At 48.1% G+C, this 27,967-nt stretch overlaps 1 protein-coding gene across 3 annotated transcripts in view; it reads right to left on the reverse strand.

The window, feature by feature from the left end:
* Positions 1-27,836, reverse strand: part of NUP210L (nucleoporin 210 like) — a 55,895-nt gene extending 28,059 nt beyond the window's left edge. For all 3 annotated transcript variants that reach the window (XM_075907315.2, XM_075907316.2, XM_075907314.2), the window contains exons 1-15: positions 22,682-27,836; positions 16,614-16,750; positions 15,932-16,063; positions 14,788-14,881; positions 13,271-13,421; positions 12,133-12,265; positions 11,435-11,593; positions 10,812-10,880; positions 8,449-8,555; positions 6,894-7,034; positions 3,670-3,807; positions 2,758-2,913; positions 2,041-2,239; positions 1,308-1,453; positions 242-463 (exon numbers count right to left, since the gene is read on the reverse strand). In XM_075907315.2, coding sequence (XP_075763430.2) covers positions 242-463; positions 1,308-1,453; positions 2,041-2,239; positions 2,758-2,913; positions 3,670-3,807; positions 6,894-7,034; positions 8,449-8,555; positions 10,812-10,880; positions 11,435-11,593; positions 12,133-12,265; positions 13,271-13,421; positions 14,788-14,881; positions 15,932-16,063; positions 16,614-16,750; positions 22,682-22,944 — 2,247 coding nt within the window. In that variant the 5' untranslated portion in view covers positions 22,945-27,836. The remainder of the gene's footprint in view (positions 1-241; positions 464-1,307; positions 1,454-2,040; positions 2,240-2,757; positions 2,914-3,669; positions 3,808-6,893; positions 7,035-8,448; positions 8,556-10,811; positions 10,881-11,434; positions 11,594-12,132; positions 12,266-13,270; positions 13,422-14,787; positions 14,882-15,931; positions 16,064-16,613; positions 16,751-22,681) is intronic.
* Positions 27,837-27,967: the final 131 nt, after the last annotated feature.

A 27,967-nucleotide genomic window follows, 5' to 3' on the forward strand; every position in this document is an offset into this window, starting at 1 on the left:
GCATTACACTATCCCTTTTTCTATTTCCACACTGAAGTGGCCAGTCGGAGTTTCTGAAATGGCTTTTAGGTACACAAGAGTCTAACTCTCCCTCGCTTAGCTGGTGCTATTGCAAGCCATGAACTTTCCTGTCAGGAGAAATGGAACATGGTTTTCCATGGTATGGCTTTAGGTGTGAGATTCTGGCCACTCTGTAGCCAGTTGGTTATTATATGGCAGAAAATGTAGGTGTGTTTCCTACCTGCTCCCCCAGCTCCAGGCACAAAATCCGGTAAATGTACTGGTTCTGTTTCCTTGTAGTTGGCAGCCGGACCTGTGTAACCTCAATCTTTCCTTCATGCTCTACAGTCAATTCCAGGAAGAAGCGAGATGGCTCCAACACCCATGGCCCAGGCCCTCCTTCAAATACCATCTGCTTCACTGCCTGCCAGGTCACCAATGCCACCTGCACTGGGTTTAAAGCCTGATTACACACAGAGACATGAGCAGACGCTGCTATTTTAATCTGTTTTCTCAGCAAGGACATACAAAAGGTAAAGTCTAGAATACAAGCAATGGGACTGATTCTCATGTACACTCAAGCTTCTTTATACCACTTGGCATGCAAGGGGCTTTTAAATGCAGCCGTCCACTTCCACGCCCCTTTACACTTACAGTGGGGTAAAGGGGCCTAAGTGTGAAGGAGAATTTGGACCAAAAGGTTGAAAATGACATAATATTATAGACAGAGACCATATGCTATCAGATCTGGGGTGGACTACATTGAGTTCTCTGTAAGAAAACAAATATTATATAATAAACTGCCTCAAAAGTAAAAAAGACACCTTAGGGGGGCAGCAGAAAGCTCGGCTAACGGGAGAGGAGAAATTACTACTGAAACAGAGGATCCGCTCAGATGCATCTGATGGCTTTTCACAAAAGGAATTTGTTCAATCCTCTGAGTCTGGTAGGATGAATATGGTTACAACTGAGGCCAGGTGTAACATCAAGGAAAAAGTTATTTGGGAGGAACCTCTACCTCCCAGAGAAAAATACAGCAACGTTACAGGGTGATATGCTTTAAACTCCCCAAATGTTAATTAATAAAACCTCACAAATCCCTCAGCGGGGTAGGGGTAAAGGCCCCTCTATTTCTGACCACACGTCCATGACAACATAGGTACGGGCAGGTATCCATAACAGACTGGACGTGCACTAGCACTGCTGCCTCCCCACCACCAGCAGAAGCACAGAAGGGAAGAGAGCGAAGACAAAAGAATGGTTCAAACAGGAGGGAAGGGACGAGCGAAAGGGGAGCACCTCCTCACCTTGAGAGGCTCATAAGCAGCAAACGTGGCACTGGTTTCGAAATACTCCTGGAACACTGTAACGCTCGCCCTGACTAACGTGTGTCCCAGGGACTTTGCTGCTAGCTGGATGCTGGAGCAGAAGGCCAGGCCAGGTTTCTGATTACCTGCACATTTGAAAGCATTTTTAAGCACTTTCTACGTCTCCAGTGAGCAAGGCTGGTGTCTGGCCAGGGGTTACAGAATCCATGCAATAGAACCCATGACTTCTCAAGTTTCTCTAAATGTTTCCCAGACTGTCACCCTCTCTCCACTTGTCCTGTCCCTGCTAGTTGGTGGAAGAGTCTAATGATACAGTGCCACACCTTAAGGTAGGATGACTATCCCTCTGTCTAGCTGCCTAGACCTGGTGACTGGCTGATGTAGTACTCAGACTGGAAAATGGGGAAATAAATTATAAATCATGGGTTCCCAAACTGGGGTGCGTGAAGAAATTTCGGGGGGGGGGGGGGTGGCGTGAGACAACCCAGTCCCCCCTCTCCCCTCCAAAGCTTTGCTGCTATTTTTGTTTTTCGGCCCTGGTCAGTTCTTTTTTTTTCTCAACAAGTTTTAATGCTTTGGGGGGGGGGGGGTGGGGGAGCATGAGGGTTTCTCAAAAATCAAAAAGGGGGCGTGATGCCGAAAAGTTTGGGAACCACTGTTGTAAATGGAAATATTGTAAGAAGTGATCAGGTTTAAAGCTCGTCTATCTTACCCTCTTCAGCAAGTATGAAGACTCCTTGCTTATCCATGCCTATGTCCAGGGATAAGAGGGAGCAGTCAGTAAAAGCAATGGTCTCCCTGGTTTCCCTATCGGTGTGGTACATCATGAGAGGAACTTCCAAAACTTGCCCAATCTCAATGTCAGCATGAAATGGCAAAATCTCCATCTTCGTCAGCTTCAGGACATACACCTGCACTGACAGAGTCAGACAGCAAAGCAGGAAGAGTTAGCTCACGCGGGGTTAGAATTGTGCCACTGCAAAGGAGGACATCAAGTATCTTTCATAACAGGCAGTCAGAATACATCAAAGTGGAAGCCACCTCTTGCTTAGCAGCTGAATTCCACTTGCAGCCTTAATCACATAGGCAGAATTCCAGCAGACAGGTTTAAGAGCTTCAGCTGATTTTATGGTTACTGTACAGCACCAAGCACCTTGACTCAAATAAATCTTAGATTGTGGTGCTCAGCAGACAATTGTTAACATGAGGATAAGAAGCTTGTGCTTAACAAACAGCAGCAACACGGGGGTGCGATTCCACTCCCTCCCTCCAGTGAACACGAGGGGTAACTCGTCTGAAGCGTGGAGCTGCAATGTAGGTCAGAGAAAAATCAAATCAAACCTGCTCTGCAGACACAAGTTTGAGATATCTAAACCTAGATAAGAGACCCCTTTGTCACTGAAGCAAGATCTGTCAGGAAAGGACTTGCCTGTATTTCTCCATAATGGAAGGGGTTCTGCACGTCTCTCGCCTGTACTGTGCTCTGCCCTCTGACCATTCCTGCAGTCACTACTCCTTTTATGGTGACTGTGACTACAGTCTGATTGGAAGAGGTCCATGTGAAATTGCCACTGCCTCCTTCTACCTATGAAACAGCACAGGACAGAAAAGGCAAACAGTGCAGATTACCATCAATGAGGGTACTAGAGCAGGAGGAAGATTGTGTGCAGGGATCTCCAAGCATCTTGCCTGCATTCATTTAGTCTTCCAATCTCCCTGTGAGGGGGACAGCCAGGGAAGTATAAACCGTACTGATACAAATGAGACACAGGCAAGTTGGTGGCAGAGTCAGGAAAAGCCAGACACAGAACATTGTCTCAGCCCCCCTTCCAGCTGCACACACAGTACAACTTAGGATAATACAAACATGCAGTCAGTTTGAAGGCTGAAGATAAGCGGGGCCACGAACATGAGTATGACCAGTAAAGGTAGAAACAAGAAGAGATGCCGGCAGATGAAGCCTCAGAGAAACAGGCTTCCCAAAGAGCAGTTTAGGAATTAGGACAAGGTAAATGAGACGTCTGTGAGGGAGGGAAAACACAGACAAGCCTTGTGAAGAGGAGAGGAGCTTGCAGAGGGTTAAAGGAAACACTAGATATGATCTGCCCATGATGTTGCTAGCTCAGGGGCCTGTTCCTGTCCTCAGTAAATTCAATGAGCATTTTGCCCTTTATTTTAATGGGTGCAAGATCAGGCTAGCAAAGAAAGACAGGCTGATAGCCCCTCTCACTCAGCACTGAGGATACTCACAGAGTCTCTATTTGGCTAGGAATAATTAATAAGCTTTTCTTTTCTCATATCAGAGAGATCTTCCTAGTGTTCCACGCCATGTATACTTCACCTGAACTTTGTACCGATACAAGATTTCCAGGGGATGGTGTGGAAATGCGAGGAAGGAGGGTGTCAGCTTGATGGGCAGGTAAATCTTCACCTCCTGTTCATGGCTGATTGGGACAGGTAAGTAATCTTCAGAGCCAGTCTACAGACACAAAACAAGGAACAATAATCTGTCAAACAAAGAGGCTCCACTCAGAAACGTGGTAAACTAGTGCTTAGCTAGCACTAACGGTATACTAGTGCTTAAGAGACAATACAACAGGTGACAGCGTGGGGCAGCATGTGCAGACGAGGCATGCCATGCTCCTCCCTTCAAGCTGCTGACAAGTGACACTTTGTGAAGAAGCAGTGGCTCCTAGTTATACCGATCACCAGGAAAACCAGGTGGGAATAAGGAAAACCCTGCTTCTATTTTAAGTCAATAGTTTTTTTCTGTTTTGTATAATTAATCAAAATTCCTCGAAACGTGCAGTAATACCTCCAGCTGTTGCCTCTCACAACTGAGGCCAGGTCTACATTAGACCTGGAAGGTCAGCTTGAGGTACGCAGTTCCAGCGACACAGAATACATAGCTGGAGTCAGCTTACATTACACTGATCTTGGCACTGTCCCCATTGTGGGAGGCCAAGGAGCAAAAGCTCCCTTTGGCTTCCCTGAGTCCTCACGAATGCAAGAAGTACAGACACCAGGCAGAGCTGTCCTCAGAGTTTAATATACGGCTGCGTCTAGACTGGCATGATTTTGCGGAAATACTTTTAACGGAAAAGCTTTTCCATTAAAAGTATTTCCGCAAAAGCGCGTCTAGATTGGCACGGATGCCTTTGCACAAAAAGTGCTTTTGCGCAAAAGCATCCCTGGCCAGTCTAGACACGATTTTGCGCACGAAAGCCCCGATCGCCATTTTAGCCATCGGGGCTTTTTTGTGCAAAACAGTTCTTCCCTGTCTACACTGGCCCTCTTGTACGAGTATTCTTGCGCAAGAGGGCTTTTTCCCAAGCGGGAGCAGGAAAGTATTTGCGCAAGAAGCACTGATTTTGTACATTACAAAGTCAGTGCTCTTGCGCAAACTCAAGCAGCCAGTGTAGACAGCTGGAAAGTTTTTGCAGTTTTTGCTTTTGCGCAAAATCTTGCCAGTCTAGACGCACCCGTGTCTGCGCTAGACCCACTAAATTAAACGCCAGAACATCGATCTCCAGTGCAGCCAGTGAAGATGTGCCCTGAGAAATGTAAAGTTTGTTACCAAGCAGAGAGAGGGGGCAAAACCAAGATTTCATAACAGGAAACTGCTGCTGCAGTTATAAAAACAAAACTGAAAGACTCTAAAGAGCAGCCCTTAATGTTTGGTTTGTATGGCGGAGCTGAGGTGTGGGAAGCCATCGGACCTGCACCCCCATCCACAGCCAGAGGGGACTCTGAACCAGCAGGGAGAACAGAAGGTTTATTAGTCCACAGGGACACAGCGTAGAACAGACTTCTCAGCACAGACACCAGAAGCTGTCAGCACAACCCAAAGACCCTGCCGCCTATCTCTGCACCCCAAGCCAGTGAGACTAACTCATACACTCAGAAGCCCATCCCAGCCCTGCAGCCAGCCCCACCTCTGGCCTTTATCCAGCTTCCCAGACAAAAGGTGTCACTTGGTCATACATACCCCTCCCAGGCTCAGGTTACAGAAAGCATCAGCCACTGTGTATGTGGGGGAGACACATAGAAATTCCCATCACTATCTAGGTATTGGTGCAGTCCACAGGGAAACTAAGGCACACACACGGAGTTACTAAGGTCAGTAGAAACTACTCGCAACATAACAAAGCAACAGAGCAAACACAATTCCCAGATCATCACATCTGGGCTATAGGACACTTGCCTGTGCCAGCAGAGAATTAAAAGAGAAGGGTGGGGAAGCGCTAGGATGGGTTCCCTAGGGAGGGGGTGGAATCTCCATCCCTAGAGGTTTTTAAGTCCCAGCTTGGCAAAGCCCTGGCTGGGATGATTGAGTTGGGGTTGGTCCTGCTTTGGGCAGAGGGCTGGACTCGATGACTCCTGAGGTCTCTTCCAGCCTTAGGATTCTATGCAATAACACTAAACTGTACTTTACATCAAGTTTAGAGGAAGGGTAGAGGAATCCCAGCTATTTAGTTACACCAAGATCTCTCCCTGGGTCAAAACCATTTGGAAAAAATCTTTACAATCCTAATGTGCTATCCCAAGAATTCATTTTAGTCAAGACGATTAATTCAAGAAACATGTACTGTCCTCAGTGCCCACTCAGTTCAGTGAGAGATGTTCTCTAATTGAAGGGCCCCATGTGGTCTTAATCTGTGCACATTAAGCAGACTTCTGCAAAATCTTCCATATATACATTTAATACATCTTGGAATTGAACAGAGAAGAGTGTTTCATACATTAAACATACATGCTCCCTGAACAAATGTTTAATAGGTAATCTTCTTCCTTGTTATCGTCTACCACTGATTTTAAGAAGGGCAGGAGACTGGACTCGATGACCTCTCGAGGTCCTCCAGTCCTACTATTCTGTGATTCTATGATTCTTTCTAGGGGAAGATTAGCTTGCTTCTTTAGTCAGTTTAAACACTATCTGGGAGTTAGAAACGGAAATGGTCTAGCTAGCAGGATCCACATCTCATCTGTCCTATGACTAGCATAGGATTGCCTCCTGTATGTTCTCAAGGGCTGTCCGTAGTCTAACCAATTTCTTTGATCCAAATATTTTCCTGATATTCAGCATACATTTTCTTTCTCTTCATTTCAACCGGTTTGGAGCCCCTAGAACATTCAGAATAGTGTAGGAAAGGGTGTAGCACTGACTCACATGAGCAGCTTAGGCATGTCTATTGATCTTCAGCATCACCTAGTTCAATTTGTTATGGCATTTCTTTCTAGTGCTAGAGCCGCATGTCTCTGAGGAAATCACACAGTGCTTCAGAGAGCGCTGGGTATCCTAGGAGCCCAGGGGGAGATGCTTATCACACAGTTTGACAAGACTACTTGCTGTGACCCTAAGTAAATATGGCATTAACAATATTGCCATAGCGTGAAACATACAGGAATTCCACTTATACATCTGCGAACAGTACTATCATAAGGTCCAAGCCAACACCCATCAAAATCAATGGGAGTCTTGCCACTCGCTTTAATGGACAGTGGACCAACTCTTTAGGCAACAGCAAATTCTGGAAAGGCAAGGGTACAGCCTTCATCTCTTACCTGTAGAAGAACAGATACCAGGGCAGCTTTTATTACTGTGATGCCATCCTTCAGGACTTGAACTACATGGTAAGAACCATTATCAGAAGATAAGAATTCTTCAAAATATTCCTTTGGAAACTGGTGAGTTATCCTGAGGTTCTGCAAAACAACAAAAACCAGAAATCAACGAAGGACCTACTTCTCAGAGACACTGGATCCACTTTCTATCGGCAGAATCACAAACCATACAGATAGAGAATTCTGCAGGGCCATGACACATGCAAACGCACGCTGGCGTTCCTAAGTCAACATGGTTCTGAAACAACTATAGCAGGGAATGTATTCTGGATACAGCTGGGTAAATGAAGGCCCCAGTCATCCTACTTTGGTTTCTGAATTGGACTGAAGAAAAATTTTCCATAGGAAACAGCTTGTTAGGAGAACAACCCCGACAAACCTCTGAGAGTTAAGGAAACATTGTCATTGCCATTTTAATTACAGCCGGTCCCCGACTTACGAACGAGTTACAGACCAAACACTTGGTCGTAACTCGAAGTGTTCGTAAGTTGGACCCCGTTCATTTGCACGTGACAGTGCTGTCTGTAAGCGCGGGCTGCGTGCGTAACTCGGGGACCGGCTGTACACTGGCACAAAGGCTCAAGAAGATAGAACTGACTTGCATAAGGTCACTATAAGCCACTACTGGTCAAACCTCTCTCAACTGGGACTCTCTGGTGCGGCAACATCCAGGGTCCAGCAGGACCACTGATGTTGCTGGACCAAAGAGACCTAGTGAAGGGCCAGAGGCAGGAGCCCTGCAGGGACTGGGGACCCAGCGAGGGTGGCTGCAGGGAAGCCAGTGGCTGACAGTCCTGCCGTGCGAGTCCAGCGGAGCCGGTGGCAGGGTGGCTGGAATGCCAGCGGACCCCAGCAGGGCAGCAGTCTGCTGTGGTGGGGCCAGTGCTTCCCTGGTAGGACTGACAGGTCGGGAACCCTAGCAGCTGAGCAGCACTCTGCCATGGTGGGGGGGTGGCAGAAATGGGAGTCCTGCGGCAGGACTGCGGGCTGGTGGGGGCAGTGCTGCTGTTGTAGAATTGGCAGGACCGGGCGCACCAGGAGCGGGGCACTGGTTTGCTGCGGTGAAGCTCAGAGCCTCACCAGTGGGACTGCGGGCTGGTGGGGCCAGTGCTGCTGTTGTAGAATTGGCGGGACTGGGAGCACCAGGAGCGGGGCAGTGGTTTGCTGCGGTGAAGCTCAGAGCCTCACCAGTGGGACTGCGGGCTGCCGGCTGAGAGGCCAGGCCAGAAGGAGCGGGGCATGGGGGGCCAGTGGCAGGGGGGCAGAAATTACCTTCCCTGGTTTGGCAAAATCCCTCCTTCAGGACTACTCAGGTCCCGAGGGAGCCAGACCAGGGAGGTCCAACCTGTGGTAAATAGCTTGGACTAGTTCTAATTAGACTTTGAAAGGATCTGAATCCCTCAGTTGATGAAGTTGTGGGTCTGTCTGTAAGGTATAAAGTACAACCCCCTTCCCTTTGGGAGATGCTCATGTTTTTAATGTTATACATACTCACATCAGATAAATAGACTTTAGTGCTGGCTTTATCATACACTTCAACAGTGACTGTGTATGCTCGCTTCACTTCTAGAACCCACCTGTCTCCTGGCTGAACAGTGAACCCTGAAATAAAATGTAACAGGAAGTGGCTTATTAAAAGAAAGAAAATCATTTTTTAAAAACCCATCTAGGTTTCAGTTTAATTAATATAATGGTGGTGAAAGGAAATGGAGCAACAGCTTTGAAGACTGTGGCTTTCTTTTCATCTCCTGCCGAATGGAAGAACACAGGCAACAGTAAATGCACATTTCTCTGCAATGCACCTAACTGCTACTCTGGACCACTTACAGAAGCAAGAAAGAACTGACTTGCGACTACCTGAGTTCCAACCCTCTGCACTTAACAATTTTTGTAAGTGCGGAAGGGGCCAAAACCCCCCGCACGGTGCCTATCGTCAATGAGGGTTCGAGTTACAACTCCCCCAACTTGCAACACTTCCCCAGGAACCAATTGTGTCACAAGTCGGAGGCCTCCTGTAAATTGCCGGCAAAGGGGCAATTTAAACCAGTGTTCAGTTTTGAGATACTTCACTTAGGAAGGAACAATCCGTTTCACACATACAGAATGGGAAGCAACTGTCTAGGAAGGAGTACTGCAGAAAGGGATCTAGGGGTCAGAGTGGACCACGAGCTAAATATGAGTCAACAGTGCGACACCGTTGCAAAAAAAAAAAAAAAAAAAAAAAAGCAAACATGATTCTGGGATGAATTAACAGGAGTGTTATGAGCAAGACTCGAGAAGTCATTCTTCCACTCTACTCTGCGCTGATTAGCCCTCAGTTGGAGTATTGTGTCCAGTTCTGGGAACCACATTTCAAGAAAGATGTGGAGAAATTGGAGGGGGGGCCAGAGAAGAGCAACAAGAATGATTAAAGATCTAGAAAACATGAGCTATGAGGCAAGACTGAAGGAATTGGACTTACTTAGTTTGGAAAACAGAAAACTGAGAGGGGACATGATAGCGGTTTTCAGGTATCTAAAAGGGTGTCACAGGGAGGAGGGGAGAAAATTGTTCTTCTTGGCCTCTGAGAAAAGGACAAAAAGCAATGGGCTTAAACTGCAGCAGGGGAGGTTTAGGTTGGACATTAGGAAAAACTTCCTGCGTGTCAGGGTGGTGAAACACTGGGATAAATTGCCTAGGGAGGTTGTTGAATCTCCATCTCTGGAGATATTTAAGAGAAGATTAGACAGACACCTATCAGGGATGGTCTAGATGGTGCTTGATCCTGCCATGAGGGCAGGGGACTGGACTCGATGACTTCTCAAGATCCCTTCCAGTTCTAGTGTTTTATGATTCTATTCAGGCATCTGTTCCCTGCAAAGTGAATGAGACTCAACAGCCGTTCAGGAGGTGGTAATTTATGGTCACTATGCACTTACTCTGGATGAGCATTTGTGACGTAAGGGATGGGTCATGGACCCTTTTAAACAACTCACACTGTCTTTTCAACAATTCTTGAGCTCCACACAATTCTCTTATGGAAAATAGCTCAGTAAAGAGCTTAGTTACTTTTAAATAATGTAGCACGACTGTATAAATTCATAAGGCAACTGAGACCCGTTATTTCCATTCTGTGCCATTAATCTTTAAATTTAACTAACTCCTCTAAATTATAGAACAGGCACCTTGCTAAATTTCTGGGTTGTGATTGTGCATGGCTGAATTTTCAAGCACATATATCTGGATGGAGACAAGCAAAGTCTGCTTTTTCAGTAAGACGGTCTCATCTTACTATCATGACCTGTTTCATGAAGTGAAGCTAACTGATCATGAGAATGATCTGTTCATTTACAGAAGACATTTCATTCATAAGGTTCAAAGTGCTTGATACAAAGCAGCCATACAAATTGTGTGCGCACATAAGTGTGTGCATGCGTGTATATATGTATGCCACTTTGCCTGTCAATTCATGCTGTCATGACAAAACGTGGCAAGTGTTGGAATTTGAACATAAGCTTTTAACTAACACTCAATGCTTTAAAATGACCCTAAAAGAAGTACACAATAAACAAAAGTATGCAAAAATTGCCAAGAGGAAGCTTGAAATACCATGGGATTATTTTCATTTTTCTGTAAACTATACAAAGAATTTATTTTTAAATGTATTATTAAAACAAACACATATACAGAGCTGTAAATTTACAGAGCACTTTACAAACAAAAACAGCAGGCTTCTGGGTGACAGATATAAAACAAAGTCTAACATGAGCAATACTACCAAATAATTAAGTTACTTCTTTAAAAATCAAACATGTTATTAGACAGTAACATGAAGCAGTAATATTTTAAAATTCAAGCTTTTATCTTATGATTAATTACCTAGAAATCCAGCTTCTACCACATAGATAGTGCAGTTTGGAAGTCCAGATGCAGCTCGCATGTGAATATCTTAGTTTGCACATAAAGAAGGAATTCAGTCTTATTGCGAAAAAGGGAGGTATTAGAGCAACAGAAGCCTTTAAATAAACAACATATCCTTGGATTCTTAAGCTTGTAAGAGAACCTGGAGCCTGAGCCAACTCCCACTGAAGTCAATAAGTGTCTTTTCTCTTGACTTTAATGAAAACTGGACTGTGAACCTGGCAAGGAGTTTCATTCTCATTCCAGAAGTGTCACAGGTGATGGAGCTGAGTTAGGAGGTGAGCAGTGGGTGCTTCCCAATTGGCCACAAAGAACCAATGTTATTGACTTGGGAGTGGATGAATGAGCCTGAAGAAGGGATAGGGGCTGAAGGAAAATCCGTATTCATGACAGAGAGAGTTACCCTAAGAAGTTATAGAATTCTCTGAGATGTTGCAGGAGGGGGTCTCACCAAATCTGCTTTTCATGTCACACCTTTCTGAAGCATGGCTTTACTTAATTTAGGTCTTACATGCTTAGGAAAGAGAAAGGCACCAGTAATAAAGAAGGCTAACATGGTGGTAACTTTATTTAAAGGATACTCTTATGAACAAAGACCAGACTAATCTGTCCCAGCTGAATTGCTGTCACAGTGACTGTGTCCACATCCAGTTTGGCTACCGGAATAACATCAGACCCACCAGGTGCAACAATGGAGTCACGCAGTTCAAGCTCATAATATTCAAAAGGCAACTCCACTTCTGCAGGAAATAAGTTACTTTTAAAAACAGTTATTTCACAATAGTCAATGTCTGCCTTACACAAGATAGTTTCTTTATAAAAGGCACAAATTTGGGCTCCTAGCAACCTAGGAAGTAACCCCACCACACACACACAAGCAGGGGGGAGGGATGTTAGCCCTGAAGACAGTCAAATAGCTGTGTACAAAGCGTTGGCAGCCCTGGCTGGGTAACACTGACTGCAGCCAGCACCTGCGGTTCAAATTTTCAGATCTCACGATTTAAGCACTGTTCTACTCAACAGTCCTTGGCCTCTGTACAGAGGTATCCACTGATATTATGACTTGAGTAGGACACAGACCCCTCACAACGGACAATAGATATGCAGGGAAAATGTATGCTCTATTGGTTCGCAGGGTTTGGTTTAACCTTGGCTTCCCCAGGAGTTCCCCAGCCACTGCAGGAAAGTAAAATACCCCGTCCAAGAAACTTTTGTAATTTTACTTGGAACAAAATTTCTGAATATTTTGGGAAGCTTGGAGTTATTAAAAATAATTTACCTGTGATCTTTCCCTGTACAATTTTAGCAACTTTGTACTTAATGTAGGCTCCAACCAGAAGGTAAATGTCATAGGATGGTATTAGGAATATATTCTCCAGAACCAACAGACGTACCAGTGCAGCAGCTACTTTCTATTGGAGGATGAATAAAAAACAGACGCTCACTACCACTAGGCAAATACTGGACAGAAATGTGTGCGAGAGGACAGCTCCCTCAAGGCTTCAGTATAGGTCAATCAAAAGCAAAGTTTAAAAAGTATTATTGACACAGAACTCTTGGTTTTAATGAGCAAAAGATTTGCCATGATTGTGACAGCAGTGTTACAAGCAAGAGAGAAAGGAGTTTGAGTTTGACATTGACCAGACATCCCATTTTATAGCAAAAGGCCACCAGCATCAGGAGATTTCAAAATGCAAACTATTATTAAAATATTATTCAAAAATAAATTGTTACTCATGGGAAGAAGTGTCTTGCCATTTGAAGCTTCTGCCCACAAGATACAGTATTATGTGGCCATTTTATTTTAAAGGGATGGTTAGCTTGAACTCTTGATAATTAAAACAAATGTTACAAGCAGTTTCAAACACTACATCTGCCTGAGTTCCCTCGCTAATTTTTGTGGTTTTACAATCACATATTCCTATTTCTTCTGATGCTGTGTGAAAGACTCCCACAAGCAACCAGAGAAAAATACTAATTGAATTCAACATTTTGAAAAACAGTGAAACTGACTATCCACCAAATGCTGACAAATGCAGCCGCCAACTGAAAAAAACCCTTTTTCTCCAACCTCTTCATTACAGTAATCTTAGGTGTCTTTTTATTCGCTTCTTGTTACAAGCTAGTTGAGACAGAAATGCGATTTTAATTGAGTGTCTTCTTAACCTACTATACATGAATCCATTTAATTGGATTATATTATATTGTATTGTTATATAAAATATATTGTAGGGATTTATTTCTTAATTTATTTCTCAACACCAAACTATCCAAACGTATACATTTTAAATGGAAAATGATTTGAATGGTATCTCTGCCAATAACTTAACAAATAACAGTGCTGATGGTAAAGAAAATATAATTGTAACAAGCACAAGTTTTGTTTTAAATGTGGGAAATCTACAGTAAGAATTCACCTTATAAGCGGGTTCCTGAATTCGGACCTTTATGACAGCTGCACCAGTTTTGATGCCTGATACCAGAATCCTATCTCCTTGTTTTTCTGCTGTTTCCATCTCCACAATGTAGTCTGGTGGGGAATACTCTGCTTCAGAGTATTTCAAAATCCTAAGAAGACCAAACTAGGCTTTTATAGATAGAAAAGGATCTCCATAGTCACGTCTGTTTATATTTTCAATGTGTATAAAAACGTTTTTGTGATCCAAGGATTAACCTTACATGATCATGTGGAACAAGGACCTATGTTAGCCTGAATAAAGGGACAAAATCTCTGTAACTTCTATGTTGATATGTGCACATCCATTCATCACCAATTCGGGGAAACAACAGACCTCCCCACCTCCCATGGGTGTACATGGCAACAGAACAGAGTGAGGTAGTGTCCCCACAGGTATCTGAAGCTATTTCTCTATAGAACTCTCCATCTGCACGCAGGGTATGTCTACACTGCAACGCTATTTTGGGCTACCAGAGTATCCAGAAATGGCTATCCCAAGTCTTCACAGAAAGCCTGTTATTTCAGGCTCACTGTTCCAAAGTCCCTGTAAACCTCATTTTACGAGGAGGAAAGGTATGTCTACACTACAGAGTTTTTTTTTCAGAAAAACAACTGTTTTTCCGACAAAACTTGAGGAATATTCACACTGCAATTGCATTCTTCTGCAAGAAAATCGAAAGAACAGAGGGGTTTTTTTGGCATTGGTAATCCTCATTCTACGACAAAGAAGCCTTTTTGTGAAAGAGCTCTTTCGCAAAAAGGCATATATGGATGGGGAAGAGGGAGTTCTTTCGGAAGAAGAGGAAAGAGGAAAAAGCACAGGTGCCCTGGTGGCCGTTCTGTCCATAGCAATCACAGCTTACATGTGAGAGTGTCCATTCAGTCTGGATGCTCTCTTTCGAAAAAGCACATTGCTTTTTCGATGCACTTTTGCAGCGTGAACGCTCTGCTCTGCCGAAAAAAACTTCTTCTGAAAGAAGCCTGCAGTTTAGATGTAGCCGAAGGAACATTTCAGAATAGTGCTATATTTCGAAATTTGGCACTGTGTAGACAGTGCCAAATGATTAAATAAGCTATTTCCAAATAGCACTGAAATAAGATACGCAATTCATGTAGCTCAAATTGCATATCTTATTTGGAATTATGGTCCAGTGTAGATGCATCCTCAGTGTCTAATTACAGCCATACGAACCACAAGTATTCTTTCAGCCAGCTTCTGCTGCCTTTGTCTTTACCAGCAGGGGGACTTCTGTGGGATTGAAGAGTCAGCCCATAAACTTGGAAATCAGAGAACCCAGGAAGAATATTACTGACCCACTGTTACTTTGGGAAAATCAATTCTCTTCTCTGCATTCCCATTTACCCATAAGTAAAATGGAGATAATAGTATCTCCTGCCCTACTGGGAGGTGCTGGGATGAAAGGTGCTATAGAAATGCAACAGATGATATTTATTAATCATTCTAAATATCGTTACCTAATTTTGCTAGACAGTTCTAAGCCTTCCATGTCATCGTCCTTAGCAATGCTCCACTCAAATCTCATTCCTGACAAACTACTGAATGTATTTCCTGAAGACAGAAACCAAACAGGCCAACTCAGAAATATGTGCTGGTGAACACACATTTTTAGTTATGGAGGCATGCCCAACTAAATGAGTTATTTTATTTTCTACTGTCTACTATGAGAACTGGGAAAGCTCCTCACGTCCCTTTACAGAATGGTGAACAAACCAGCCACAGGCCCATGCTCCACGTGTAGAATATTTCTGATGACAACTCCTGTACACTTGTGCATGCCTATTACAACTGAAAATATTTCTAACCCTATCCAACTTCTCCTTAAACATGCACAGGCATGCAAACCCATGTACAGACAAAACACAAACTAGGATGAGAAGAACATTATTTTATTTTCATGCTGAAAATTAGCTGCAATGAGCTTATAATATTTTTAAACAATTATTAGTAAATTGACTCTGTGGTTGGGGACAACAGCAAAGAAAAATATTTTGGCTACTGTTATCTAGGTTTTTATACTAGGTTCATTAACATGGCACCTGAGAACCTTGCAATGTTACACAAGTTGTTATGCTCAAGCTAAGTGGGAAACTATTTTTACTCAGCACTTCAAAAGAACGATAATCTGAAGCACACTCCATTTTCATGTTGCTCATATTAAAACGTTAGGAACTAGTTAGAAACAGGCGTATTTTCCCTACTTGAAAATGAGGTAGCACATGAAATATCATAGGAGCTTGTAATACGCCCAAAAGTTTCTACATTGAGGCTGGGAACAAAATCTGCTACATAACATAATCAGTGTTCCCTGTAAGCTGAGTGCCTGGGCGGCCACCCAGGAGAGATTCAAATGCAGCCCAGTTGATTAGCAAAGCACCCACCGCTTCCCACAACTGCCACCATTTGTTACTATTGGTGGTGCACATCTGCACATGCCTTGGTGCACATAACACAATTTATTGCGCAAATGGATGGAAAAATGAGGGAACACTGAACATCATGCAATCTTTAAAACACTCAGATGAAGGGATGTCATCATTTCTTAGGTGGCAGAGTTCAATCCTGGGAGTTGCCCCAGCAGTTTGTCCAGCGTTACTGTACCTTCAATATCCAGAGCTCTCACAGTTAACTCAAGTGGAGAATCTTCCACATAGATTTCTCGGGTTCGGGAGATAATTTCAATACTGTTTATCATATCGACAATGATGTCACAACGTAGTAAATGGCCTGTCACTAAAATGTGAGAATAAATGAGTATGCCTTAATTCAACATCCTGTAAATCTATGCTGATTTCCCAAATCTTGAGAAGGTAGTACTATTGAAGAAAAAAACAAAAACAAAAAAGAAAGCTATGATTCTGAAATCAGAGCGGGGAGGAGGAGGCACCTTTGTGAGAAAGCACAAATTTCTCAACCAAGCCTCTGAAAAGTCCATTCTGGGACTATGATGGGCATAGATGTTATACAGTTAAACATTTTGTTCTTATTCTTCCTTGAGTCATGTTCAGACTGTGGTGTGCCCACTGTATGGCACTGTCATTCCCCATGTACATCACTCAAATCTCTGATTTTGAAACGAACAATGAGATACACCACAATTCCACATCCTGCATTTCCACATCCTGCATTATTAAAAACACAGCGCGAGAACTACAGTGGCCAATCCTGAATGTGTCTCTCTGGGGAGACATGGATGATTTGATGAGCCTATTCTACCTCAGCCCTGCATGCCCCTACTAGACACCTCATTCCTTCCTTATCTTGTTCCTCTTTATCCACCTACCAAGCTCCTCAGCTATAACAACGCTGCTTAGCTTTGTGGCCTGTGTAGACTGAGTAGACAGCAAAGCTTTTTGTGAACAAGTGGTACCATTCTCGTAAATCGGCTCAATGGTGACTGTATCGTGACGTGTGGAATACCTGGAAAACAGAGAGATGTGGATCCTTTTATTCATATTTTTATTATCTGGACAAAATAAGGAAGGTGCTACTTTTCCCCAGCATATTACAGAGAGATTCACCATCAGATGGACCTGCAACTCAGTATAAGGAGTAGAGATGTTAAATTTAGATTAACTGGTTAATCGAATAGTCGATGCAATTTGTACTGACTATTCGATTAGTTGATAAGACCTCTGCCTTTGAAGTGCAGCAACAGCCCCAGGGCTGTTACTATGCTTCTAAAGCAAAAGCGCTGCAGGGAGCACAGGGCCAACCAAGCTCCCTGCGGCGTTTCAAAGCAGCAGCGCCACATGGAGCCCAGGGTCAGTTGGGGACTCAGAATCCCAGCTGAGTGACGCTGCTGCTTTGAAACGCCGCTGGGAGCACAGGCCAGCTGCCGCTTTGAAGCACCCCCTTCTCCCCACCCTTGCTGCCTCTTTCTGATAGAGGCAGCAAGGGGGGGAAGCAACTAGTCAACTAGCGTGTCGACTAGTCGCTCACTGTGATGGCGCGTCGGGGTTCCCCCCAATCCTGCAGCCAGAACAGACTCCACCAGCCAGTAGAACAGAGAGGGTTTATTGCTTCTCCAGGATACAACACAGCATAGACGTGATGTGGTTACAGGAGTCAGGGATAGGATGCCTCAGACCCTTGGGTTAGGGGATCCATTGCCCCCTCAACCCTCAGCATTCAGCTTAGTCTGTTCCCTTTATGTTTCCCAGCCAGAAACTACCCCGCTCCCAGACTCTGCCCCCAGCCAGGTGGCCCTCTCTCCCGCCCTTCCTTTGTCTCTTCCTCTGGGAAGAAAGAACTTGTTATCTGCTCAAACTGGGACTAGGTGTCTGGGCCAATACACATATGGGTGAGTCAGTGGGAATCACACATCATAGCTCAGGGGAACCCTGGGTTACAGAGCAGACAGCACCCCCACGATTTCACACTCACATCCCTAATAAAGAGGTGTCTTAGGCTCTGTCTACACTACAAGGTTATTTCCACATAAGTTATTTTGAAATAATAATTCCCAAAATAACTATTTGGAAAAAACCAACAAATGGTCTGGTAGCACTTTATAGACTAACGAAACATGTAGATGGTGTCATGAGCTTTTGTGGGTCTAGCCCACTTCTTCAGATGACCGGAGTGGGCTGTGCCCACGAAAGCTCACGATACCATCTACATGTTTCGTTAGTCTGTAAAGTGCTACCAGACCATTTGTTGTTTTTTTCTGTAACAAACTAACTTGGCCACCCCTTGAAGCTATTTGGAAATAGCACGTCTACACTACAAATCCCCATCGAGATAGCACAGATTTATGTCAAAATAGCACATCCTCCCTGATTGGAACCTGAATTATGTTTAAAGCCCCCGAAAGCCCTCTGGGCAGCACATTAGGAGAGCAGTCACTTCCTGTAGCTGCTTTCTGAGGCTTGTACTTAAAGGGGCTCCTCTCTACAGCCGAGTCTCAGACTCTTCTCCATTGCCTACCTCCTCAAGGGACGGCAAACACCACACTGTGTGCTCTGGTTGCCCTTGCGGATGCCACAGCACTTTCACCATGGAGCCAGACCTGCTGCAAAGCAGTGTCAGGCTCTTAGACCTCCTGCTGCAACTCCTGGCACAGTTTATGCAGAGTGCCCTCATGGCCTTCCCCACAGGCTGGGAGCCCTCTAACCCTCCAAAAGCTTGTGTGTGCCTCCCAAAGAGTGGGGACTGTCTATCCATAACCAAATAGGCCAAAACCCCTCTAGTTCCACAGAGTCTCAGCTGCTCTCCTCCCCATAGACTCCTTCTGAATAGAGATCTGGGCCTCTCTCTGCTATGGGATGCGAACATGTAGTTGACTAGTTAATTAACCGATAAGCCTAGGCTTACCAGTTAATCTAGCTGACTACTTGCATTTCCCTCTCTCTTGCTGCCTCTGTACCAGAGGCAGCTGGGGGTGTGGGGAAAGGAAGCAGGAGCCGGTGCTGGGGGAACCAGCTTAAAAGCTGGTTCCCCCCAGCATAGGCTCCATGGTGCCGCCTGCCTCCCTCCACCTCACAAAGAGTGGGGAGGAGGCCAGGGGACAGCAGCCTCTCCCCGCAGCAAACGCTGGCTTGTGGCAGCCTCCCCCAACCCTTTCCCCCTCACCAGCAGCCTCTGTCTGTAGGGAGCTTGGACCCTCTATGGACAGGGGCTGCTGCCACCCCATGCTGCTGCCTCTGCATCAGATACAGAGGCACCAGTACAAGGTGGCAGGAGGCTCCCTGGGAGTGGAGCCAGATTGCACTGGCTGCTGGCCCCCAGAGACTATAGAATACCTGACTAACTGCTAAGTATTCATGCAGTTAGTTGAGTATTCTATTACCCACTATCTGTGGTACTCTGCTACCACAGACCCAGCTCCTTACTCCTAACCATTGCCATAGTTCCACAACTTGAATGCTGTGTGTAAACATGGTCACTCCATCTCAAAAAAGATTTATTGGAATTTAAAAAGATTCAGAAAAGGGCAACAAAAATGATTAGGGACCCAGAACAGCTTCCATAAAAGAAGAGATTAATAAGACAGGGATTTTTCAGCTTGGAAAAGAGATGACTAAAATCTATAAAATCATTTCTGGTTTAAATAACGTAAAAAAAGATGCGTTAATTACTCCTTATCATAACACTAGAACTAGCAGGTCATCTAGTTCATTAATAGGCAGCAGGTTTAAAACAAACAAACTTTCCCAGAGAGTAGTTATTAATGGTTCACAGCCATGCTGGAAGGGCATAACATGTGGGGTTCCACAGGGGTCTATTTTGGGACTGGTTCTGTTCAATATCTTCATCAATGATTTAGATGATGGCATAGGGAGTACATTTATTAAGTATGCAGATGATACCAAGCTGGGAGGGGTTGCAACTGCTTTGGAGGATAGAGTAATAATTCAAAATGCTCTGGACAAATTGGAGAAATGGTCTGAGGTAAATAGGATGAAGTTTAATAAGGAGAAATGCAAAGTGCTCCACTTTGGAAGGAACAATCCATTTCACACATACAGAATGGAAAGCGACTATCTCGGAAGGAGTACGGCAGAAAGGGATCTAGGAGTCAGAGTGGACCATGAGCTAAATATGAGTCAACAGTGTGACACTGTTGTAAAAAAAGCAAACATGTTTCTGGGATGCATTAACAGGAGTGTTGTGAGCAACAAACAAGAAGTCACTCTTCCACTCTACTCTGTGCGGATTAGGCCTCAATTGGAGTACTGCGTCCAGTCCTGGGCACCACATTTCAAGAAAGATGTGGAGAAATTGGAGAGGATCCAGGGAAGAGCAACAAAAATGATGAAAGGTCTAGAAAACATGAGCTATAAGGCAAGGTTGAAGGAACTGAGCTTGTTTAGTTTGGAAAGGAGAAAACTGAGAGGGAACATGATACCGGTTTTTTCAGGTATCTAAAAGGGTGTCACAAGGCGGAGGAGGGAACATTGTTCTCCTTGGCCTCTGAGGATAGGACAAGAAGCAATGGGCTTAAACTGCAGCAGGGGAGGTTCAGGTTGGACATTAGGAAAAACTTCCTGCGTGTCAGGGTGGTGAAACACTGGAATAAATTGCCTAGGGAGGCTGTGGAATCTCCATCACTGGAGATATTTAAGAGCAAGTTAGACAGACACCTATCAGGTACTATATAGATCATGATTGGTCCTGCCATGAGGGCAGGGGACTGGATTTGATGATCTCTCCAGGTCCCTTCCAGTTCTAGTATTCTATAGAATACTAGAAACAAAAGGAAGTATTTTTCACACTAAATACAACCTGTGGAACTCCCTGCCAGAGGATGTTGCAAAGGCCAAGACTACAACAGGGTTCAAAGAAAAACCAGGTAAGTTAATGGAGGATAGGTCCACCAATGGCTATAAACCAGAATGGGCAGCTATGATGTTCCTAACCTAATTTTGCCAGAAGCTGGGAACAGGTGACAAAGGATGGATCACTTGAACACCTGTTGTGTTCATTCCCTGAGGCACCTGGCACCGGCCACTGTCAGAAGACAATGAGTTGGATGGACCTTTGGTCTGACCAACGGTACGTCTCTGTGGGCTGCCACTGAGGCTAAGCTCCCTACCGTCTCCTCAATCCAACCCCACGTACCCCCTCTCCGGCAAAGCCCTCCCGCATCGCTAGGCCTAACTTTCCTCAACCCTACACCCACAGCCCAAATACCTGGCCTGTCCGTCCCTCCCAGCACCAGGAGAGCCGCCCACAGGACCCTCCTGCACAGGGTTGCCAGGTGTCCGGTTTTTGCCCGGACAGTCTGTTTTTTCTGGGCCCTGTACAGTTAAAAAAAAAATGAAACCAGAAAATACCGGACTTGTAAAATGACAATCTTCCCCTGCTGTGTCTGGCGTGGAGAAGAGAGGAGTGCGGGGATTCTTAAAGGTGCAGCGACTTTTGCTCAACAACTTTTGTCTCCTTGGGGGTGGGTTTTTTTTTTTTGCGCTCAACAAGTCTGGGCTCCCAGTTTTTGTTTGTTTGTTTTTTGCTACGTTCGGGATTTTTGGTGAAAGCATCTGGCAAGCCTACTCCTGCAGCCCCAGCCCCACAGCCCTGTCCCACCGCATACAGGCCCCTCCTGCAGCCCCAGGCCCCTCCATCCCCCCACATACAGGCCCCTCCTGCACCCCCAGGCCCCTCCACACCCCCCACATACAGGCCCCTCCTGCAGCCCCAGGCCCCCCCACTTCCCCCACATACAGGCCCCTCCTGCAGCCCCAGGCCCCCCACTTCCCCCACATACAGGCCCCTCCTGCAGCCCCAGGCCCCCCACTTCCCCCACATACAGGCCCCTCCTGCAGCCCCAGGCCCCCCACTTCCCCCACATACAGGCCCCTCCTGCACCCCCAGGCCCCCCCACTTCCCCCACATACAGGCCCCTCCTGCACCCCCAGGCCCCCCACTTCCCCCACATAAGGCCCCTCCTGCAGCCCCAGGCCCCCCACTCCCCCCACATACAGGCCCCTCCTGCAGCCCCAGGCCCCCCCACTCCCCCCACATAAGGCCCCTCCTGCAGCCCCAGGCCCCCCACTCCCCCCACATACAGGCCCCTCCTGCAGCCCCAGGCCCCCCACTTCCCCCACATACAGGCCCCTCCTGCACCCCCAGGCCCCCCACTTCCCCCACATAAGGCCCCTCCTGCAGCCCCAGGCCCCCCCACTTCCCCCACATACAGGCCCCTCCTGCACCCCCAGGCCCCCCACTCCCCCCACATACAGGCCCCTCCTGCAGCTCCAGGCCCCCCACTCCCGCCACATACAGGCCCCTCCTGCACCCCCAGGCCCCCCCACTTCCCCCACATACAGGCCCCTCCTGCACCCCCAGGCCCCCACTTCCCCCACATAAGGCCCCTCCTGCAGCCCCAGGCCCCCCACTCCCCCCACATACAGGCCCCTCCTGCAGCCCCAGGCCCCCCACTTCCCCCACATACAGGCCCCTCCTGCAGCCCCAGGCCCCCCACTACCCCCACATACAGGCCCCTCCTGCACCCCCAGGCCCCCCCACTTCCCCCACATACAGGCCCCTCCTGCACCCCCAGGCCCCCCACTTCCCCCACATAAGGCCCCTCCTGCAGCCCCAGGCCCCCCCACTTCCCCCACATACAGGCCCCTCCTGCAGCCCCAGGCCCCCCCACTCCCCCCACATACAGGCCCCTCCTGCAGCTGCAACTGCTGCCCCTGCCCCACAGGTCCCGCCATACCCCCCCCCCCCCCAAAGATCCCAGCCCCACAGGTTCCCCCAGAGGCCCCACCCCCAGGCCCGAGGCCACACCCCCAGACCAACAAACTCCACCCCTCTCAGACCCCTCCCACAAGCCCCATCCAGACCCCTCTGGAATGCCCCTCCCCTCCCTTAGGCCCCGCCCCTCCGGGCCCCGCCCCTCACCAGGAGTAGCAGCCGCCCTCGGCCTCCAGCACGAAGGGCACGCGGAGCTCCGGGCTGAAGGGCAGCAGCACCTTGGGCACGTTGAGCTTGAAGGGGCGGGCGGGGCCCAGGAGGAGCAGGAGGGGGAGGGGCAGGAGGAGGCGCGGGGGCGGCCGGCCCCGCCTCGCCGGCCTCATGCTGAAGTCGAGGTGCGGAGCGGGGACAAGATGGCGGCGGCCGTCGAGCGCGGCTCCCGCTCTCTGGCACGCAGCTGCTCTGCGCATGCGCCCAGACGCTGCTCCGCTCCGCCCTCTCCGCGTGCCACCCAACAACTGCGCATGCTCCGCCGGGCTCTGCGCACGCAGGCTGCCCTGGACGCACGCGCGGGTAAGCGTGGTCTACTCGGCCGTGGAGCCGCAGGTTCGAGTCCCGGCGCAGGAGGGACTCAGCCTGGGTCCCCGTGAGAGGCAAGGGTGCTCCTAACGCCAGGGCCAGGACTCACATTCTGGCTGCAAAACTAGGTTCCAGAGGCCCCAGGGCAGAGTTAACTTAGAACAAGGCGCTAGGAGCACTGTGCCCCCTAAGCACTCCTGGGCCAATTTCCTCAGCCCCCACACACGTTCTGGTCTGCAGTCCTGCTCCACCCCAGAGCCAGCTGCATGCTCTCCGGGTGCAAAGCGAGGTCACGCTGGAAGTGGGCAGGAGGAAAGCAGCACAGAGCCATCTGCTCAGGAGAGGAGTGGGCTGTGAGCCTGTTGTTTTATACTGAGCCATGTCTGAGCAGGGGGGTAAGAGAGGGCAAAGGGAAAGGCAGATAAGGGGAGAGAGGCACAAGCACTTGCTGCAATGCCATAGTGACAGTCAAAAGTCCTTAACTACCCAAACCAGGCTCCTAAAATCATCTGTGAAAAGCTTTGCCTAGTGCTCCAGGTGCTAGGGCAGCTGCCTTCAGGATTCTCTACCTTTGTGAGCCTAGAAATGTTTTTAACAACTGCTGAGTTCTTCCCTCCCTGCTGTGATGTGGCTCCAAGCATGGGAGCACTGGGAAATACCCCAAGTTGCAGCATGGACTTGGGATAAAAATCTTGTAAGGTTGGCACACACCCAGCAAAAGCCAACCCCAAATGCCCTGTGGAAATCTCCAGAGCCTCCAGGTGGCCTCCAACCGCAGGAGGTGTGCTAAGCAGCTGGGCTTCACCTCTTCCTTAGCTCCCTGAATGGCTAGGTAACGTGAAGAGCTTTAAGAGCTTCACCCCTCCCAAAGGCTCTGTCCTTTGCCCCAGCATTTACAGTGCAAGGAAACAGGGTCCTCCGAAGCCCCATGTGAGTAGGGGAGAGGTAGAATCGCTGCTGTGGCTTGGGAACAACAGCCAGAGGTACTAGGAAGGGCGGCTGCAGCAGCAGCCCTTGGCTGGCAGTGGTTTCCACTATTAAGAGGGCTCACAATTCGGTTCAATGGCTCTTAGCCCCCCTGCATGCAGGAGAGGTGCCTGTTGGAAGGTCTAGGTGGACCATACCATCTTGTAAAGCAGGGGTGGGCAATCATTTTTGATCAAGGGCCACTTCAGAAACTTTTGAAGTGTCTCTGGGCTGCCCGCAGGGGCAGGGGCAGGCTGCTTCAGTGCTTCCCCACCCACAGGCCTTGATTGGTCCGGGTGGGGGAGCATGCAAAGTCTTTGTCCCTGCCAGAGAGAACCACCAGCTGTTCTGAGCAGTGGGCAGCTCTCTCTAAGTGCTCGTGCCCCCAAGTCAGTTAGGGCATGGGGTAGGCAGAGCACACAAGTCTCTTACTCCCTGCCCCCACCCTGCAAGGGAGTGGGGTGCTTCAAGTCACCCATCAGCTGTGCAACAGCCGGTGATTGACTAAGTGCCCTGCCCCTTGCAGGGTGGCAGCAGATTCCGCCCTTGCCCTGATTGGTGTGGAGGTGGAGGTGGGGAAGCACGAAGCCTCTTGCTCCCTCTGGAGTGCGGTGCTTAGAATAAGCGGTGCCCACTCCCCCCTCCCTAGGCCCCGATTGACCTGGGGGCAGGGGAGTTGCAGGATCTCTATGGGCCGGATCCGGCCTGCAGAGGCCCTTTTGTAAAGTAAGCAGAGTCCTCGAGCGGTCAGGCACGAAGTGGTGGCAGAAATGAAATGGGCTGAGGGTGAAAGCACCTTGCCAAGAGCAGGTCTCTGCAAATCGCACCAAGGTGGAAGGCAAGAACACAGCACAGCAGCCTCTGCTCCGCCAATAGCACCAGGGTTTCCTGTGCTCCCCCCCTCCCCCCAGCTGGTCTGGCAACTTACAGGGGGACTGACAGCTCTTTGGGGCCAAGAGCAGCTCTGTCCCGGGCCCAGCAGGCTACACCATAATTCCTTGCAGTGGGATGTTGAGGAAGCTGTGATGCAAATGGGAGCAAGTACAGCTGGCACAGGGCCCCACCGCACCCCTCCTACTTGCAGCCTGCCCTAGTTAAGTGATGTGATTTTTTTTTCCCTCTTCCTTCCCCCGCTTAAGGTTCCCCCTCCCCTGGTCAGACAAAGCTTTGGCACTTTCCCTTTTACTGCAGCAGGGCTGCAAGGAGAGGGTGTGGAGCTCTGCAACTGGCAAGTCCCTGCAGCATTTCCACAGCTGCCCCGTAAGCATTAAATCTTTGCTTTTCATATGCTGGTGCCGGTACCATTTACTCCCCGTACTCCTGACTCTCCTACCGTGAGGAAAACAAGCCAAGGCGGTATTTGTTTAGCTCCAGTGGAAGCCAGCTTGCAAGTCTTGTTCTAATTTACTTTCCCTAACTGGGTTTCAACACACAGGGAGATTCTGCCTTCTAGTTATGTGAGCAACATATGGTCCTATTTAGCCCTGAGTCTTCCACAGCCATTTTACTTCCCTGCTGGAAGTTAAAGCCAGCTGTACAACTGCCACAATATTTGTTCCTTAGATTTTACTAGGAGACTTATCCAGCATTACTTAGATCCTTCAAGGCAGGGGGGTGCAGGAGCAGGGGGTGTGATGGGCCTAGGAATCAGCTCAGAGGGTTGGAAGGTGTAGGGCATGCAGGATTCAGGCAGGGGCTGTGCTCCCAGGCTGGCAGCTGCTGCTCCCCTGTGGTCATTTTGCAGTATAAAATGGTCTCTACTCTCAACCCTCTGTCTGGTTGAGAAGCAATCGGATTCCAGGCACAACCCACTGTCCTGGCACAACCAAGCCCTGACAGCAAGGTATGCTAAGAGGAAGCTGAATACCACATGTGGCCATCCTAGCTCTTAGGCTGTGTCTAGACTGGCCAGTTTTTCCAGAAAATCAGCCGCTTTTCCGGAAAAACTTGCCAGCTGTCTACACTGGCCCCTTGAATTTCCGCAAAAGCACTGACTTCCTACTGTAAGAAATCAGTGCTTCTTGCGGAAATACTATTCAGCTCCCATTCAGGCAAAAGTCCCTTTTGCACAAAAGGGCCGGTGTAGACAGCTCAGATTTGTTTTCCGCAAAAAAGCCCCAATCGCGAAAATGGCGATCAGGGCTTTTTTGTGGAAAAGTGTCCGTGCCAATCTAGACGCTCTGTTCCAAAAATGCTTTTAACGGAAAACTTTTCCGTTAAAAGCATTTCCGGAAAATCATGCCAGTCTAGATGCAGCCTTACTGTTTAAGAGCTCTTGAAGAAACTGATGTAGACAGACTCACTCTACAGCAGATCTTTTAAATGTTTTGAGGGGCTTCTGAAATAAGTGGACCTTGCTAGAAACAAACATGTTTCAAAGAATGTTCTAGCTTAATAGATTTAGCACCAGCTGCCCCATCTTCTAAAATCCTCATGATTTCATGACAGTGAGATGCATTTTTAAGAAATGTGAAGAGATGGGGAGCTGCTTCCCCCCACCCCCAACAGGGTGGGAACAAAGGGTGGGGGTAAGGAGACTGGGTTATTCTGCAGAAAAGGGCCTCTGGCACTGTGCATTAGGTAGTTGCACACTTTCCCCAGGCTAGTGGGGCTTTCTTTTTTGCAGCAGGCTTGAGAAGTATTCCCGAGGGAGCTGGACTCTGGCCCCTTGGGTGCCTATCAGCTATCTGAACAGGTTTTGCAAGAGTGGCGGGTGCGGGTAGGTCTTGCCTTAAAGCAAGACCAATTCCTTTATCTTCTGAAAAGTGACAGGCTTGATAAGATCAGCTCAAGGGTACACGGACAGGGTGGGCTTTTGAGCAGGGGACTAGCTTAAGCCTGCGGACGTCCAGTCCTTGGAAAGAGGGAGGGTGCGTGGAGCACTGTAGCAACAGCTTGCCGTCAGCTCTCCAGAAGGGTGAATGCAGTGCTCTCATTCCCCTCCTCCCGACTCCACGGGGTGGAGACTACAGCAGTTTCTGTGCTTGGGGGAAGAAACTGACACTAGGACCGAGGCAGCCAGCACCAGTTCCAAGATACCTTTGGTGAGGCCTGTTGAGGTGCCCTGCCCTGTAGCTGCAGTAAAGGTCCATATAGCAAGGACAGAGGCATCTGACAGGACCAGCTGGGGCCCCGCTAGTGCTTGAAATCAATCAGGGGCCACCCTTGAGAAGCAAAATGAAGAATTAAACTCCCACGCCCCATGGTGCTCCCCCCACCCATGGAACCCAAGGCTCAGAGCTCCCTCATGCAGCGAGGGGGGAGGGGTGTTAGCACTAGGCTCCCAAGAGTTAATAGACGTGGAGCCAATGAGGAGGGGCTCAGTGTGCAGGCTGCCAGGGCATGGGGGTCTGAGCAGAAGCATGGTAGGAGGGGTGCTTACCTGGCCTAGCTCCCCAGGGCCCTGTGCTTGGAGGCATTGGGCTCCCTGCTGCTCCCATTGGCTGTGATGGGTTGGAGCCTGCAAGCAAGTGCTGTGCTGCCCAGCTGGGGAAGGAAGAACAGCAGAGCCCCTCCCTACCCATCTTCCACAGCAGAGACCCACTGCTGGTGTTCCAGCACCATGAGGGGGCCACAAGGCTGGGGGGGGTACAGTACAGGCACAAAGGGGAAGGAACTCAACTCAGCTAGGCCTGATCATGGCAAGCTGGGGCTGGATCAGGCCCAAGGTTCCCCATCTCTACACTAGACAGTCACCTGCTTGACCTGGAAACGCTAGTGCCAGCAAGTGAATGGCTTCCCTATGTCCAAGTGCCCTCCCCCAGCCACAGCATACAGAGCATCGGGCAGGCTAGGCTAAGGAGGCAGCAGGGCCGTGATATGGGACAGGGGCCCGATGTGGTGGGTGGGAGATGAACTGGTGACTGACTCCTGCAGACCACCATCCTTAGACATGGAAACAGCCGGGGTGTACAGCTGCTTCATTTTAATCAAAGCCCATTATGTCTA

This window comes from Pelodiscus sinensis, chromosome 22 (genome assembly GCF_052426305.1).
Source record: "Pelodiscus sinensis isolate ZL-2025 chromosome 22, ASM5242630v1, whole genome shotgun sequence".
Classification (NCBI taxonomy): domain Eukaryota; kingdom Metazoa; phylum Chordata; order Testudines; family Trionychidae; genus Pelodiscus; species Pelodiscus sinensis.